General features: G+C 40.0%; 1 protein-coding gene across 3 annotated transcripts in view; it reads right to left on the bottom strand.

The window, feature by feature from the left end:
* The window catches only part of MROH9 (maestro heat like repeat family member 9), an 88944-nt gene extending 73129 nt beyond the window's left edge, over positions 1 to 15815 (bottom strand). For all 3 annotated transcript variants that reach the window (XM_042925984.1, XM_042925985.1, XM_042925986.1), the window contains exons 1-3: positions 15720 to 15815; positions 10622 to 10710; positions 7468 to 7514 (exon numbers count right to left, since the gene is read on the bottom strand). In XM_042925984.1, the coding sequence (XP_042781918.1) occupies positions 7468 to 7514; positions 10622 to 10676 (102 nt within the window). In that variant the 5' untranslated portion in view covers positions 10677 to 10710; positions 15720 to 15815. The remainder of the gene's footprint in view (positions 1 to 7467; positions 7515 to 10621; positions 10711 to 15719) is intronic.
* Between the last annotated feature and the right edge of the window lie 707 nt (positions 15816 to 16522).

Raw genomic sequence — 16522 nt, 5'->3', positions numbered from 1 at the left:
TGTTGAGACCAAATTAATTTAAACTCATGATAGCATCTTGGCCTAAATGGTGGCCTTTTACAGCCAACCACTGTGCTTCTATAAGTAGCATTTCTGGACAAAATGTTGTCGAGGATGCCCTCGACGACACCGTAACTGTTGAGTATAGTCTACTCGGTGTGGGGTCTCTTGATAAAAATACCAGCAGGATGATTTAAATCAGGACTTACTGAAGAATGTCTTCTGCTATAGACTGAGAACCATGTTATAGGTTGATGTACAGTGATTTAAACTTATCAATTATAATCAGTGAGATCCTATGCAGACTTTCCAGATCTTTATTGAAGAAACTGGAGACCTGAGGCAAGTCTGGTGGAGGAGTATCTCTTTTCTTGCGTGCATCCTTATCTTGTTCATACAAGCCTCTGTGGCAATGTCACTTCTTGCATCGGAACCAATAGTGCTGTTTCCGGAAATTCCCAGCCTGTACTTCTGAAACAACTCAACGTTCTTTTTTAGGTGCTGCTGTAAAATAATGCTATTTCTGAGGGTATTTATTCTCTCTAATGCATAGGCAAACACCAGCCACTGACTACTTATCACCCTGAAAAAAGCCCTGTCCTGTCTGCTCAGTGCCGTTCCTCTGACTCCAGTATTGAGTACCCTGTGGGGTCTGTGTCTTACCTTTGTGGGATGTCAGAATTAATCCAGTAGATAGGGCTATATGCCTGTGAAGTCCATGTTATGGACTGCAAGCTTGTGTCCCCTCCCAGACCATATGTTGAAATTCGAATCCCCAATGCGACGGTATTTGGAAATGGGCCTTTGGGAGATAATGAGGCTCAGATGAAGTCATGAGAGTAGGACTCCAAGATGGGATCCGTGCCCTTATAAGAGAGATCCAAAAGAGCTCACTTTCTCTCTCTTTCTGCCACGTGAGGATGCAGGGAGGTGGCCGTCTGAAAACCAGGGGAACCAACCTCACTCAGACATTAAATCTGTCGTATTCTTTTTAAAAAAATTGTTTTTAATGTTTATTTAATTTTGAGACAGAGAGAGAGCATGAGCAGGGGAGGGGCAGAGAGAGAGGGAGACACAGAATCTGAAATAGGCTCCAGGCTCTGAGCTGTCAGCGCAGAGCTGGCCGCAGGGCTCCAACTCGTCAACTGCAAGATCAAGACCTGAGCCGAAGTCAGACGCTCAACCGACTAAACCACCCAGGTGCCCCAAATCTGTCGTATTCTGATCTTGGCTTTCCCAGACTCTAGAACTGTGAGACACCTCCGCTGTTTAAGCCACTCAGTCCATGGAATCTTGTTAAATCAGCCAGAACTAAGACATTTAAGAAACTTCCTGTTTGGGATTGGAACTAAAAACTGGCATTTCCCCACTAGGCACAAGTATCCTGCCATGACCTTCCTGGGTAACAGCACCCTGAACACTTTCTAACACCCCCCCCCCCTCCCTGGGCTGTGCTGAGACCGAGTGGTGTAAAAGACTTATTCTTCTTTCTCTAAAATATTTATATCCATACCTATCGTTGATTCCTAACAACACCAAATGTGATTTTATTCAATCTTAAGAGAATAATTCTTTGCTATGTTGTTTATTAGCATATTTCACATTATCATTACGTAGAGAACATAAAACCTATATGGCAGACAACTCTCACTGTGACATGGGAACTATAAATGGTGGTTTGTCTAGTTTGAAATTAGACATTTTTGTCTTTGGCACTGTTTTCTTTCAATTTGGCCAGAAATACACTAGTATTTCTCTGGGCAGTGACTAATAGCATGTTCTGTCACTATATAAGCAATGTTCTTCTGGGACTATTGCCTCACTGGGAACTTTCCTCATAGACAAACTTCTAATTGGGTGTTAGTCCTTGGAAATCAATTTGTAACACTTCAAATTGAAATCCGTGGTTCTCAACCCTGGCTGTACACTCAGGGCCTGAAAAATAACCAATTTTGATTCCTGGGCCACACCTCCAGAGATTTAAGAGGTCTGTATTCAAGATCACACGCACACACACACACACACACACACACACACACACACACACACAGAGCAAGGCTTCCAGGTGATTCTGAAGTACATCCAGGATTGAGCAGCACTTTTTAAGTGAACTATTTCCACTCAACCCTGGAGCTTGCTTCACAGTAATACATTGTCAATTAGTTGATCTATAACAACACAGACTTCTGTTCCCCATCTGTTAGCCAGCTTCTCTTTATTTTCACGGAGCCAAATTTGTTACTACAACTCCATCACCAGGTTATTGTTCTGCTCACATTACCTTCACATCACACTGTTGTTGATTAACTGAGTTACAGCACACCCCTGCCTTCTCGTGAACATGCTTTTGCCTGTGCTATAGGGACCACTGATATTAATGTAATACCCAAAGCCAGTGCGCATCTCCGTGAGCAATAGGTTTGTCTAACATCTATACGTGGGTTCTGAACTGGTGTGAACCTAGGAAGTTACAGGAACTGGCCAGGAATTTTACCTGCTTTCCCCAGTTAGGCTCTTTGTTATTATTCAGACTACATAACATGCTCACCGGAGTTCCCCTCTAAATTTCTCAGTGCCACCTCTGGGGAGTTAGGACTATCATTCTGGCTTTAATTTCTGTTATATGGATAAGTTCTCTTTCATCTCATTTTCAATTACTCCTTCCTCACTATGGCTCTTCACTGGAAACCCACAGTAAATGATAAGATGGTCACAATCCTGGAAATCTATACTTTGTAATATATTTCATAATACTAGCTTCTAGGACCAGCCTGGTAGGACTTAAGCTTCCATATTTATTATTTTGGCTTTCTTCTTTAAGCTGACCATCTGCTTTTTATATATATCTTATATCACTGACATTTTTGTTCAATATCTGTTGTCATTCTTGGCCAGAAAAATTGGAGTCATGCCAGTTTGACTAGTTCCTTAAACCTCAGATGTTTCAAATCACAGACATTATGTGTTTCTGATGCCACCTTAGCCCGAGGGCAAATGGTATTATCATAATAATCATTATTCTGAGGGAATTTGAACTCCCTTCTAGTAATTCTCAAGCAATCCTGGGAATGCTCAAAGGGAACCATTTGGTTCCATTCCAACCATTAACATTGCAGTGGCCGAAGGGATCCAAGAGGACTTGGTCCTCTAGAATATAATGTGAGTCTGCACCTTTTCCTTCATCTCTAGCTCCCTAGAATGTCTCTTTTCTTTGACAAAAGCAAAATACTAAAGTGCAGAGAGATGAGGAATCTGAATTGTGGGCATGAATATCCATGCATTGAGAAAGGGTTTAATGCTTTCGAGAAGTAGCTCTCAACCCTGGCTGAGCCTTAAAAATCATCTTCGGATACCTTCAAAAGATCCACGTGCCTAGAACTCACCCCACACCAGTGAATCCAGACCTCTGGAGGTATGACCCTGGCAATAGTTTTTTGTTTTTGTTTCTGAAGCTCCATATATAATTGTAATATGAAGCCGGAAATGAGAACCACTGTGTTACAGGACACGAAAGAAGGCCTTCTGGCCAGAGCAAAGCGTGCTAAGTCATGGGCCCAGAGAGGCCAGATCACAGCAAGTCCTCTTGTGAGGCCTAAAGATTTGCTACTCATCTTTAAGAACAAGTGCGTGTGTGTGTGGGGGGGGGGGGGGAACGTAGTCATTTAATCAAAACGGGGACAAGATCACAAGGCCGCTTGATTGAACAAGGTAAACTGATTACAAGGAGAACAGTTAAGGCTCATGTTACCCAGGAGAGAGACTATAACAGAAGAGGGTTGGTTCCGGTGTCGGCAGAGGAAATAAGAGAGATTTAAGAGCTACATAGTCACTGGTGACAGTGCTTAAAGGTCCCAAAAGAAAAAGGCGGAAAAACATCTTTAGGATTTGGAGCCACAAAGGCCACTGGAGACTTGGGTGGATGAGTTCGGTGCAAAGTTGTGTCGATCCTCACATTGGCGGGTTCTCTATGCTGAGCATTCAGTGCGGGTCTCACGTTTGGATCTGAGATCCTCAGCTATCCTCAGACACAAACGAACAAAGAAAAAGGCACTACTGGCCAAAGGTTACTTTTCCTTTCTGTAAGACCAAAGTCAACACATGAGGCTCAAAAAAGCAAGTCTATATTATTGTGGCAAAATCAAAACCATGTGTACTTGATATAGTACCTGCCTTTTGACTGATTCTGGTGTAAACGATTAAGACTCATTGGGGCACCTGGGTGGCTCAGTCGGTTAAGCTCTGACTTCGGCTCAAGTCGTGATCTCACAGATCGTGAGTTTGAGCCCTGTGTTGGGTTCTGTGCTGACAGCTCAGAGTCTGGAACCTGCTGCGGATTCTGTGTCTCCCTGTCTCTCTCTGCCCCTCCCCACTTGCATTCTGTCTCTGTCTCTCTGTCAAAAATTAAGAAAAAAAATTTACGAAAAGATGAATACTCACTGAAGAAACCTTGACATTGCGTGCCTGGAGACCTCAGACCTTTCTTTTTATCATTTTTTTCAGGTAGACTTCTGTGCTTTCTCTGATTCCTCTTCCCCAAACAGAGCAGTGAGCGTTCCTGCTGAACTGCATTAGTAAAGGCCACCAGAGTGCACTCTCTTGAGGTAACTCAAAAGTTACAGCATGCCTGTAAAATCAAAGGGTGTCTACAGACCCAGAGACCCAACTATCCCTGACTTCCTAAATGGGAAGGATTTCCACTTTCTTGACTGGGGCCTGCAAAAAGAGGAACTTTGTTTTTAAGCTTAAGTATACATGGATATCATAACCGAGTTAGTGTGTCCCGTGTCACTGCCTGGTAATATCTACTTGGTACTTGTTAGTCAAAGTGTTGTTTTGGGTCCAAATCTCAACGTGACTTCATTCATGCAATTCTCAAACTTGCCGGTGGTGGCCCACTGTGCAGCCCTATGTTCACAGATATCTGTATCAGTACCTGATAGAAGCCTGCTGATATAACTTCCTGCTTTCTTCCCCTCCCACCTCTTTAATGCCATCTTTTAGACCCTCAGAACTTGTAATAGATATCACTTGGTGTGTAATATAAAAAAAGAAACTGAGTAAAACAGATCATGAAAACCATCACGTTCGCATCAACTCCGACAGCTCACGGGGGTGCGGGTCTCTGATTATTCTCATTTTTAAAAATAAGAGTGTCCTACTTCCATAAAACTAGAAGAACATCGAAAATTTATCATATATCCACTTCACAAAGAAAATCTCTTTAAGTTCCCAGAGATAGAAATTATGCAGGTCACGTTGTTTTGCAACAATACGGGATGTGAAACATAAGAGTGGGACAACAGAGATTCATATGTAAAAATACAAATTGATATTTTTACCTCATGCCTACACAAAAAGAACTCAAAATGGATGATAGATCTAAATGTAAAAGCCAAAACTATAAAACCTTTAGAAGAAAAATAGGATAACATTTTTGTCATTTTTGGTTCAGGGACAGTTTTCTTTGATATGGCTGCAAAACACAGTCAATAAAAGGAAAAAAATGATAAATTAGACTTGATTAATGCTAAAGCCTTTTGCTCTTCAAAAGATACCATTGAGGAAAAGATAAGACAATCAAGGTACTGAGAGAAAATATTTGCAAATCATATAATCTACACTCACTAACCGTACAGTCTATAAAATACCCCAAAATAAATGGTTAAGAAATGTCCAAGGTCTACATGAAGAAAAAAACTTTACTGAAGATTCAAGTAAGGGGAAAGAAACATACATGTGCCAGATGACAAGACAGTAATTTAAAGAAGTAAATTCTCTATAAATTAATCTGTAAATTTAGTGCAATTCTAATCAAAATGCCAAAGAAATTCTGGGAGAAATTTGACAAGTATATTCCAAAGTCCATCTGGAAGTACAAATGAGTAAAATTAGCTGATGTATTTTTGAAAAAGAGAAATAAGGGGATAGATCTGTCTAATTAGAGACAGAAAGATTTTGGTTTATATATTTGAGCTATCTTTAGTAGTTTTAAAGTGTGATGACTCCTTTATTGCTGACTTGCTATGATGACATCGCCTATCCCTGTGGAAGCCAAAACATGGTGCTGAGGCTGTTCCCGCCCTCTGGTCAAAGGCATTGATGCTGCTGCTAATCCTTGCTGATAGGGTCCCATGGCTGCTGGTAGCCATTATCAAGAGAATCGGGGTCGCACAAAAGGGGCTCTTGCTTTAGAGCAAGAGCCACAGGCAACCTCATTTACTATCATCGTTTCCAGCTGCTTGTTGCTTTTCTCTCTCATAGCAGCCCCATCGTCCTAGGACTCAGCAGCTGCCTCGGTGAGAGCCTCTCCTCCCCTCTTCCACCATCCGCTTACCCTTGAACCACACCTTGATAATCTCTTCACTTGAGATGTGCTCTTTTCCTGCAGGCTCTTTCATTTGTTAGTTCTGTCTCAATGGGAGTGGTTCAGACGTGCTTGAAGCCTAGCAGGAACTCAATTTAGGCTCAAACCCCGACGCCCATGTCAAACAAGTTTCTGTTTTATATCCTATGGGCCATCTGACCATCTTTTTCTTTTGTTTCCTGTATTCGACTATTTCCAACCTAAGTCTATGTCACAATTTGATTTCTGGACTTGATCGTTTCCACAGCTAAGAGAAATAGAGACCCTGCTCCTGAAAACAAAGTAAGGCCTGAATTGTAGTGCAGTTTTCACCTTTGTAGGACCATGTTCTTGAAGCTGTCTCACTAATTCCTACTGTGACTCCAGAGACCCTGGAGTCTCTCATGGCTCAACTCCATGAGTTTGTATCCTGGCTCTGCCGCTTGGCAGCTAAATGGGCCGGTCACTTGCTGCCCTGTCTCTTCAATTGCCAGGAGGGGATAGCAGTAGTACTCACCGTGGAGGGCCGTCACAAGGATTAAATGACTTAGTTATTTAAAGCCATTGGAGCATGACTTCCATGTTATAAATGCTATGGACGTGTTAGCTGTTCTCCCTATGGAAGGGGTTCCCTCTCTCATGGCTCCCCTCACCTTCTTGTCTTTATTTCTCCAGGTCATGGCTGTGAATTGGGAAAAATAATTTTCTTTTTCTGTCCGCTCATGGCATTACTTCTGACCCAGGTTGGTGGGAAGGGGTTTCACAGTGATGATGGAAGGAAGGATATGAGGCTGTTGTAGGAGATCATTTAGGAGATAGGGGGTGGGTAAGTGGGGAAAACAGTGGGATGGTGGGTCAAAACTTTCATCCTTTTGAATTAGTGTTGAAAGTCATTTCCAGGGGGCACATGAGGGTAAGCAAGAATATGATTCTTCAGGGAAGAAAAAACTAAAGCCAGTTTTCAATCAAACTGCCTCTTTCCTTGCCCCAGATACATGTATTTTAAACACGAATTATGATATCCTTGTAATAGAGACAGTGAACAAGTTATTTTGTTTTACTTTATTTTTTTTTTTTACCCGGGAGATTTCAGTTACATTAATGTCTTCTAGAATCTCACTTACCAGGCGATGCCATTTCACGCTGGACCGTAGACACTGGAGACCGGTTACTAGTCAGGGAGAAGAAGGAGACTAGTTAAAAGGGAATCAACTTAATCTCTTATCATCTTAGCGGGATGTATCCCCAAATTTGAGGCTAGTATGATCTTGATGGCAAAGCCCATCAAGGATAGTATGCACACACACCCACACACATGCACACTAAAACTTCAGATACTGAACAACACTTAGTAAAAAGGTTAGCAGACAGAATACAGAGACACATTAAAAGAATAATAAACTATAACCAAGTGGTATTTATTCCAAACATGCAGGGATGGTTCAATAAAAGAGAGCTCATAACACAATTATTAACATTAATTGCTTTAAAAAGAAGAAAATTTACATAATAATTTTTGTGAAGGCAAAAAAATCTGATAAAATTGTAAGCATATTCTTTTTTTCAACGTTTTTTTTTTTTTTTGGGGACAGAGAGAGACAGAGCATGAACGGGGGAGGGGCAGAGAGAGAGGGAGACACAGAATCGGAAACAGGCTCCAGGCTCCGAGCCATCAGCCCAGAGCCTGACGCGGGGCTCGAACTCACGGACCGCGAGATCGTGACCTGGCTGAAGTCGGACGCTTAACCGACTGCGCCAACCAGGCGCCCCAGCATATTCTTTTTTTTTAAGTTTATTAATTTATTTTGAGAGAGTCAGAGACAGCACGAGTGAGGGAGGGGAAAGGGGGATGGGGAGAGAGGGAGAATCCCAAGCAGGCTCTGCACTGTCAGCACAGAGCCCGATGCGGGGCTCCAACTCATGTACCCAGAGATCATGACCTGAGACGAAATCAAGAGTCAGATGCCTAACTGACTGAGCCACACAAGCGCCCCGTTTTGTAAGCCTATTCTTGATAACAGTTCTTAATAAAGTAGATATGTGGTTAATTTCTCAATGTGATATATAAGCACAAAAGCTAGGACCAGATATAATAAGGAAATAATTAGAAGCATTCTCATTGAAATAAAGAATGAGACAAAAATTTCTACCACTATTTGCCATTTCTGCACATAACCATCCAGTATTTTTATTTAAAAAAATTTTTTTTAGTTTATTTATTTTGAAAGAGAGAGCAAGAGTATTAGCGGAGGAAGGTCAGAGAGAGAGAGACAGACAGAATCCCAAGCAGGCTCCGCACTGTCAGCACAGAGCTCGACTCGAGGCTCAATCTCACTAACCGTGAGGTCATGACCTGAGCCAAAATCAAGAGTCAGATGCTGAACCCACTGAGCCACCCAGGTACCTCATCATCCAGTATTTTTAGAAAATAGAAATAATATATTACAAAGGAAAAATACATTATTTTTTAATTATTTACTTCATGGACAATAATGTGAATGCTCTTTAAATTTCTCTATGTTATCAGAATGACGAGTTAGATTGGAGTTATCAGTTACTGAAATATTTGGAAAATTCTTTTATAGAAACTTTAGGACCTGGGATACTTTTGTTTGTTTGAGGAGATAGCCCTTTGGTAATTATTCTTACTTCTTCCATTTTAATTGCTCTGCCTAGATTTCCTAGGTCTTCTGAAGTTCTTTAGATTTTTTTTTTTTTGGAATAATTTTAGATTTTCAGAAAATTTGCAAAGCTAGTAAGAGATCTCATATACTCCTCACACAGCTTCCCCTAATGTTAGCATTGTACGTTACCATGGCACATTTGTCAAAGCTAAGAAATTAATATTAGTACGGTTCTATTAACTAAACTATAAAGTTCATGTGGATTTCACCCATTTTTCCCATTCCAGGATCCCACTGCATTCAGTCATCCTGCTGCCTTAGTTTCCTCTAACCTATAACTGTTTTGCAACTTTCCCTTGTTCATGACCTTGACAGTTTTGAAAAGGACTAGTCAGGTATTTTAAAGACTGTCCCTTGATTTGCATTTGTCAGGTGTTTTCCTCATAATAAGACTGGGTTTTTAGGAAAGAATCTCACTCAAGTGAAGTGTCCTCTTCATCATAAGAAAGTATCAAAATTTGAGCTTAGTAGTCTTCTTATTCCTCTCATCAAATTCAGGAATTCAGCCTTGTCTTTATGTATGCCTTCTTTTTTTGTTTGTTTTTGTTTTGTTTTTAAATATGAAATTTGCTGTCAAATTGGTTTCCATACAACGCCCAGTGCTCATTCCAAAAGGTGCCCTCCTCAATGCCCATCACCCACTTTCCCCTCCCTCCCACCCCCCATCAATCCTCAGTTTGTTCTCAGTTTTTAAGAGTCTCTTATGCTTTGGCTCCCTCCCTCTCTAACCTCTTTTTTTTCCTTCCCCTCCCCTATGGGCTTCTGTTAAGTTTCTCAGGATCCACATAAGAGTGAAAACATATGGTATCTGTCTTTCTCTGTAGGACTTATTTCACTTAACATAACACTCTCCAGTTCCATCCATGTTGCTACAAAAGGCCATATTTTATTCTTTCTCATTGCCGTGTAGTACTCTGTTGTGTATATGAACCACAATTTCTTTATCCATTCGTCAGTTGATGGACATTTAGGCTCTTTCCATAATTTGGCTATTGTTGAAAGTGCTGCTATAAACATTGGGGTACAAGTGCCCCTATGCATCAGCTCTCCTGTATCCCTTGAATGTATGCCTTCTTTTTTGACTGCCTTTTTTGGATTTACTTACTTACTTACTTACTTATTTATTTTCTAACTTCTTGCTTTGGATATATGATTCAATTACTTTCGTTCTTTCTGGTAGTCTAAATATTTAAGGTTATGGATCTTTTTCTGTTTGCAGTTTTGGCTGTGTGCTGTAGGTCCTGCGATGTGTTACCAACATTCTGCAATTTCTGTATTAATTTCCTCGTTGACCCAAGAATTGTTCAAAATAGAGTAGGACAGATGGCAAAATGGTAGGTTGTTTTTGTTTTCGTCTTTGCTTAGTCTCATAAGTTTGTTATTACTTTCTAATGTTTTGCCTTGTGATCAGAAAGTATTTTTGCTATTTCTACATTTTGGAACTTATGCAGAGATTTCTAACCTAACAGGGTGATCTTTTGTGAATAGACCTTTTGTGCACACTAGGAAGAAAGATACATTCTCTGTTTTTAATGGATAGAGACTGATATACAGATCTCTCTCACACAACATACACATACATACACATATTTACCTTTGTCTTTGCTGTATCCTAAATTCTTACTTGTTTTCTGAATCTTTGATGTCATGCTGACAAAGGTGAATTAAAGTTTTCTAATAGTACTGCAAAAGAGTGTTTTGTGTTAGTATATGAACTAGTAACGTTCTTATAGTTTTGTTTTATCATTTTTTTTGCCCAAAGGTACTTTTATTAAGGGGTAATATACACAAAGTGCATAAAATCTTAAGAGTACAGCTCAATGACTTCTTACATATTTATACAACCATGTAACCATGAAGGTGTAAAACATTTCCAGTGTCTGAAAGGGTACCCTTGTGCCCTTTTCAGTGGGAACCCTTCCCCCTCGCACCCTCCCTGTCCCCCCCTCCAGCCCGAGATAACCACTATTCTGACAGCTAACATCAGAGGATTAGTTTTGCCTTTTCTTGAACTTCATGTAGGTGAGATTATATCTTTTGCACACTATTTGATTTCCTGTAAGACTTTTTTTTGTGCTTGGTGATTTGTAGTTGCCTTATGATTTCAGGAATACGTGTATTATTTTCCATTGCTTTATCGTTTTCATGCTACTATGTTATACGGAATGCACATTGTATTTATTTTCTTTTGCTGTGTAACAAATTATTACAAGCTTAATGGCTTAAAAAACCATCCATTTATTGTTTGACGGTTTCTACAGGTCAGAAGGTTTAAGCTCTGCTTAGGGTCTCACATGGCTGGAGTTGACGTGTCGGCAGGGACTGCAATCTCATTTGGGGCACAGGATCCTCCCCTAGGTCATTTGGGTGTTTGGCAGAAATCAGTTCCTTGAGACCATTAAGATGGAGGGCCACTCTCTTGCTGGCTGTGTCTGAGTGCACCTTTCAGCTCCTAGAGGCCATCCCTTGCCACGTGGGCAAGACCTTCTCTCACTCCAACCTCTGACTTCCGTCTCCCACGTTTAGACCCAAACTTGCACCAGGCCCACTAGGGCAACACCCATTTTGATCAACTCAAAGTCAGCTGCCTAATAACCTTTATTGCATCTGTAAAATCCCTTTTGCCATATTAAGGAACATTGTCATATCTCATCACAGGCAGAGAGCAGCCCACATCCTGCCTTACCTTTCCAGCTTCATGCAGGAGGGATTTATTCAAAGCATGGACACTGAGAGACAGGAATATTGGGGGGCATCTTAAAATTCTTCTTATGTAGATTTTTATAATTATTTTGTCTTCATTATGGATTATACATTTTCTCATTAAGTGCTGCTTAAAAATACATTTAATGTTTTAAAGTCTTTTTTTTTTTTTTGAGAAAGAGAGAGCTCAAGTGGGGAAGGAGCAGAGAGAGAGAGGGAGAGAGAGCGAGAATCCCAAGTAGGCTCCAGGCCCAGTGTGGAGCCCAACGTGGGGCTTGATCTCAAGACAGTGAAATCAAGACCTGAGCCAAAATCAAGAGTTGGAGGCTTAATGGACTGAGCAAACCAGGCATTTATTTCCAAGTGTGGAATTCAAGTTGTCTGGATTAAGATCTCAACTCCTAATTTGCTGTCACAATTATTTGTGTACATTTTCCTGGAATGCTTTTTTTCCATCTTTTTATTTACAACCATTTTGAGATCTTTTGTTTTATAAATGTCTCTAGTATGTAGCATATTTCTGGGTTTTATTTGTAATTCAGCCAGATTCTTTCCTTCTTTTTTTTTTTTTAATTTTTTTTGAATGTTTATTTATTTTTGAGAGAGAGAGAGACAGAGCATGAACAGGGGAGGGGCAGAAGAGAGAGGGAGACACAGAATCTAAAGCAGGCTCCAGGCTGCGAGCTGTCAGCACAGAGCCTGACACGGGGCTTGAACTCACAAGCCGTGAGATCATGACCTGAGCTGAAGTCAGACGCTCAACCGACAGCCACCCAGGTGCCCCAGATTCTTTTCTTCTTATAGGTGAGTTTTGATGTATTTACATAATGGATTTGGGTTTTTACTTTTGTCCTATTTTTAAGTTCTGCTTTTGTGGTAGCTACCTTTAAATCCTTTATGATTTGGTATTTTCTCCCTTACTTTGTGTGTGTGTGTGTATAATGTGATGTGTTTGTGTGTTTCTTTAATACAACAGGCTTATATTCCTCTTGTGATTATGATTAATATGACTAACTTTTTGTAATGTATTTATTCTTCAAAACTTTAGAGCGAATCTGTCGAGTCCCAACTGTGAGCCAAGATGAAATTTTTGAAATCAACAAGGAATTTTTATTTCCTCCCCTCCCTCATTCTCCATATAATTTTAACTGATTACTTAGTGAAACCTTTATGCTTTTCTGTTTATATTACAGTGGACCCTTGAACAACAGGAGTTTGAACTGTATGGGTCCATTTATATGTGGATTTTTTTCAGTGTATACCATAGAGTACTATAAATGTATGTTATTAGTAAGGCTTCCAGTCAACAGTAGGCTATCAGTAGTTAGGTTTTTGGGGAATCAAACATTATATGCAGGTTTTTGACTGGCACAGAGTTTGATGCCCCTGACCTCTGTCTTGTTCAAGGGTTGACTGTCCTTGATAACTTATTAATCCCTAAGCTTTAATAATGAAGAAATCAATGTCCTGACATTACCTTCCCTTTTGTTTTCTAATTTTTATGTTATTAGTTATATCATTTCTATATTTTCAAAGTTTATAATATTTATATTCAGTTCTGAAATAATAATCTTCATTTTCCTTTATGTCTTAGCCCTACATTGAGCTAGATCCACTGTCATCGGCCATGCTTTGCCCGTTCATCTCTAGTTGGGTTAAAGTTCATTTTCTGTTAGTCCATTGAGGAGGGGAATCACATGAGTTCTTTCATGTTAAAAAATGTTTGTTACATTCACTCTGAATTAAAGTCTGGCTGAGTCACAACATTGTTGGGCCATAGCATCTTCCTCAAGGATTTTAGAGGCTCAGCTCCAGAGTCCTCTAGCATTGAATAGATTCATTGAATGTTTTTCCTTTTCTTGGATTTCCAAAGCATCTTTTATTTACCTTTGAAAATCACCATTTTCGATGTGATTTCAATCAGCCATTTTCAATGGCTATAACTCACCATTGATTGTCATTGAGTTAATTTTTCTGGAGACGTAGCCTGGTTTTCAATCTATACATTCATGGAAAGTTTTACTAAAATTTGTATTTAAATACTTTCTTCTGTTATTTTAGTTCTCTTCTTTGGTGATATCAATTGTGCTTACATATGATGTCTTAAAAAAATTTTTTTTTTTACTGTTTCTTTATTTTTGAGAGACAGAGTGTGAGTGGGAGAGGGGCAGAGAGAGAAGGAGAGACAGAATCCAAAGCAGGCTCCAGGCTCTGAGCTGCCAACACAGAGCCCGATGTGGGCCTCGAACCCACGAACCGGGAGATCATGACCTGAGCTGAAGTCAGGCGCTTAACCGACTGAGCCACCCAGGCACCCCAAAAATGTCTTTTAAAAAGTCTTTCTAGCTGACCTCAATTTGTCCTTCCTGCTCCTTATCATGTTCGCAGCAATGTTTATTTTCTTTGTACTGTTTCCGACATGCCCTTTGTTTTTGTAGAATATTTCTCTCCTCCATTTCTTTTCTGAGCTGCACTATTCTTCCCTGAATTCTTATATCTCTATTTTATCCTCACATTTTATAGATAAAGTTGTTTCATTGAATTGCAAAGTCTTTGTCATCTGCTCTTTGAAAATATTTTTCTAAAATTATTTGTCATTTATTTTTATGTTACTTTCCTGCTTTTTTTCTTGGAAAATCTTTCTTTGATTCCTTTGTAATCATTACTCAGTATCGAATGAGATGAACTGTCCTCCGGTCAAATGTTTGTTGGACCTTCATGTGGAGGAATTCTCTTCCTGACCCAAAATTGTGTGTGTGTAAATTTGCTCTTTCATCCTTATTCTTCCCCAGCTATTTGATCCTGTTGGCTTCAAAGCTACCATGGAATTTCTCGTATCCATCCTGAGCCCTCTGCACTAGGGCTTATCTTTGAGACTCCTTGCTTAGTTCAGCTTCACCACTTATCCTTGGTTCAAAACCAGAACCAAAGGTTATCCATTCCCAGGGAGGCATGTCTGGATCCAAACATGGGAACAAAAGCCTCACCCCCGAGATGTTGTATGTGCTCACAATTTAGCTCTTTTTTTTCATTTGTTGAGTGTTTTCATTGTCATTTCCAAACATTTTGCATCTTACTAAATGAATGTGCCTAGTCTATCCCACCAAAGACTTCGCTTTGGGAAAAATTCGCTCTTTAAAATTCTCATGGGATTAAATACATACATGAATAAATTTTAGGACAGATCTAGGATTTTCTCCCTGATCCGATTTTTGTTATTCTATGCTTCTATGTGTGTCTGGTTTATTTTAATAAATTGTGATTAGCATTTCTTAAACTGATGTGTACACTGATTAGTCTCACGGGCTTTTCACCACCTGATGGGTTTGTTTCCTGACTCCTTGAAGTCCAGCTTCATTGAAGAAAATGAAAGGTTTTCTGGATGGGAATTCAATTTTAGACTTTGGGTGCTTGGGTTGAGTCCAAATTTTGTGGGTGCCAGCCAATAGGTGGTTTAGATGGCCATCAGCTAACACAGGAGCTCAAATGCCTGCAAGGCAGAAGAGATGTGGGCAGATGGTGGAAAAAATGATAGACATGAAGTCAGGAGATCAATGAACAAAGATGAACTCTTCCAACTGGCAAATTTGGTAAGAACTTTAGAAGAGGGTAGATGGTGAGGTACATCCTCATGTATCCGTACTTGTTTCTTTTTTTTTTTTTATTAAAAAAAATTTTTTTTTAACGTTTATTTATCTTTGAGACAGAGAGAGACAGAGCATGAACAGGGGAGGGCCAGAGAGAGAGGGAGACACAGAATCTGAAACAGGCTCCAGGCTCTGAGCTGTCAGCACAGAGCCCGACGCGGGGCTTGAACTCACGGACTGTGAGATCGTGACCTGAGCCGAAGTCGGAGGCTCAACCGACCGAGCCACCCAGGCGCCCCCGTACTTGTTTCTTTTAACAATACAAACTAAGGAAAGTAGTCACCTGAGAAAGAAGACAGGCTTTTGACTGACTGAAGGGTTAATAGGAGAAAAATTACTTACTTGTGTGTAACCTCTCTGTTATTGGTGATGAGGCACAGTAGTGAAAAGAAACTCAAGTACTTTACCTCTTAGCCAAAAGTAAAATACTCTGTCAACTAAAGGAATCCTTTGGGATGTTGTCATTTGTCATGGTAACCATGTGTTTCAGAGATTCCATTCTGGAATGGATGTGGTTCCCTCTCGAAAGTACTGACATGTCCAAGTGGCTACTAATGCTTACTTGTCACTGCTGTAGAGGGAAGCTTCTGGTTCATACATCACCAGCACTGAAAGGTAGTTTTGCACACCACCAGCCCAACAGAAGCCGGGCAAAGAATATGAAAAAAATTCACAGAAGAGGAAAACTGATCAATAAATATTAAGGGATGCTTAAGCTGCCTTGAAGTCACTGGAATGTAAATAATAAGATAGCATTTCACAACAAATAAGTAAAAATAAAGATACAATTCACACTCCATAAAATTCATTTTCTAAAAGTTTGCAATTCAGTAGTTTTAAATATATTTACAGAGTTGGGCAACTATGTGTCCTATCCAATTTTAGAATATTTTCATTAATCCCAAGAGAAACCCTGTGCCAATTTGAAGTTACTCACTGTCTCCTTCCCCTAACACCTGGCTGTCACTAATCTATTTTTTGTCTCCATGGATTTGCCTATTCTGGACGTTTCATATAAATGGAATCCTACAACATATAGCTTTTTGTGACTGGCTTCATTCACTTAGCATAATGTTTTTAAAATGCATCCATGTTGTGGCCTGCATGGGTACTACATTCCTTTGTATGGCTGACCAATATTCCAG

The sequence above is a fragment of the Panthera leo genome, chromosome F3 (assembly GCF_018350215.1).
Source record: "Panthera leo isolate Ple1 chromosome F3, P.leo_Ple1_pat1.1, whole genome shotgun sequence".
NCBI lineage: Eukaryota > Metazoa > Chordata > Mammalia > Carnivora > Felidae > Panthera > Panthera leo.
The sequence above is the reverse complement of the archived record's forward strand: the minus strand, read 5'-3'. Positions and strand labels throughout refer to the sequence as shown.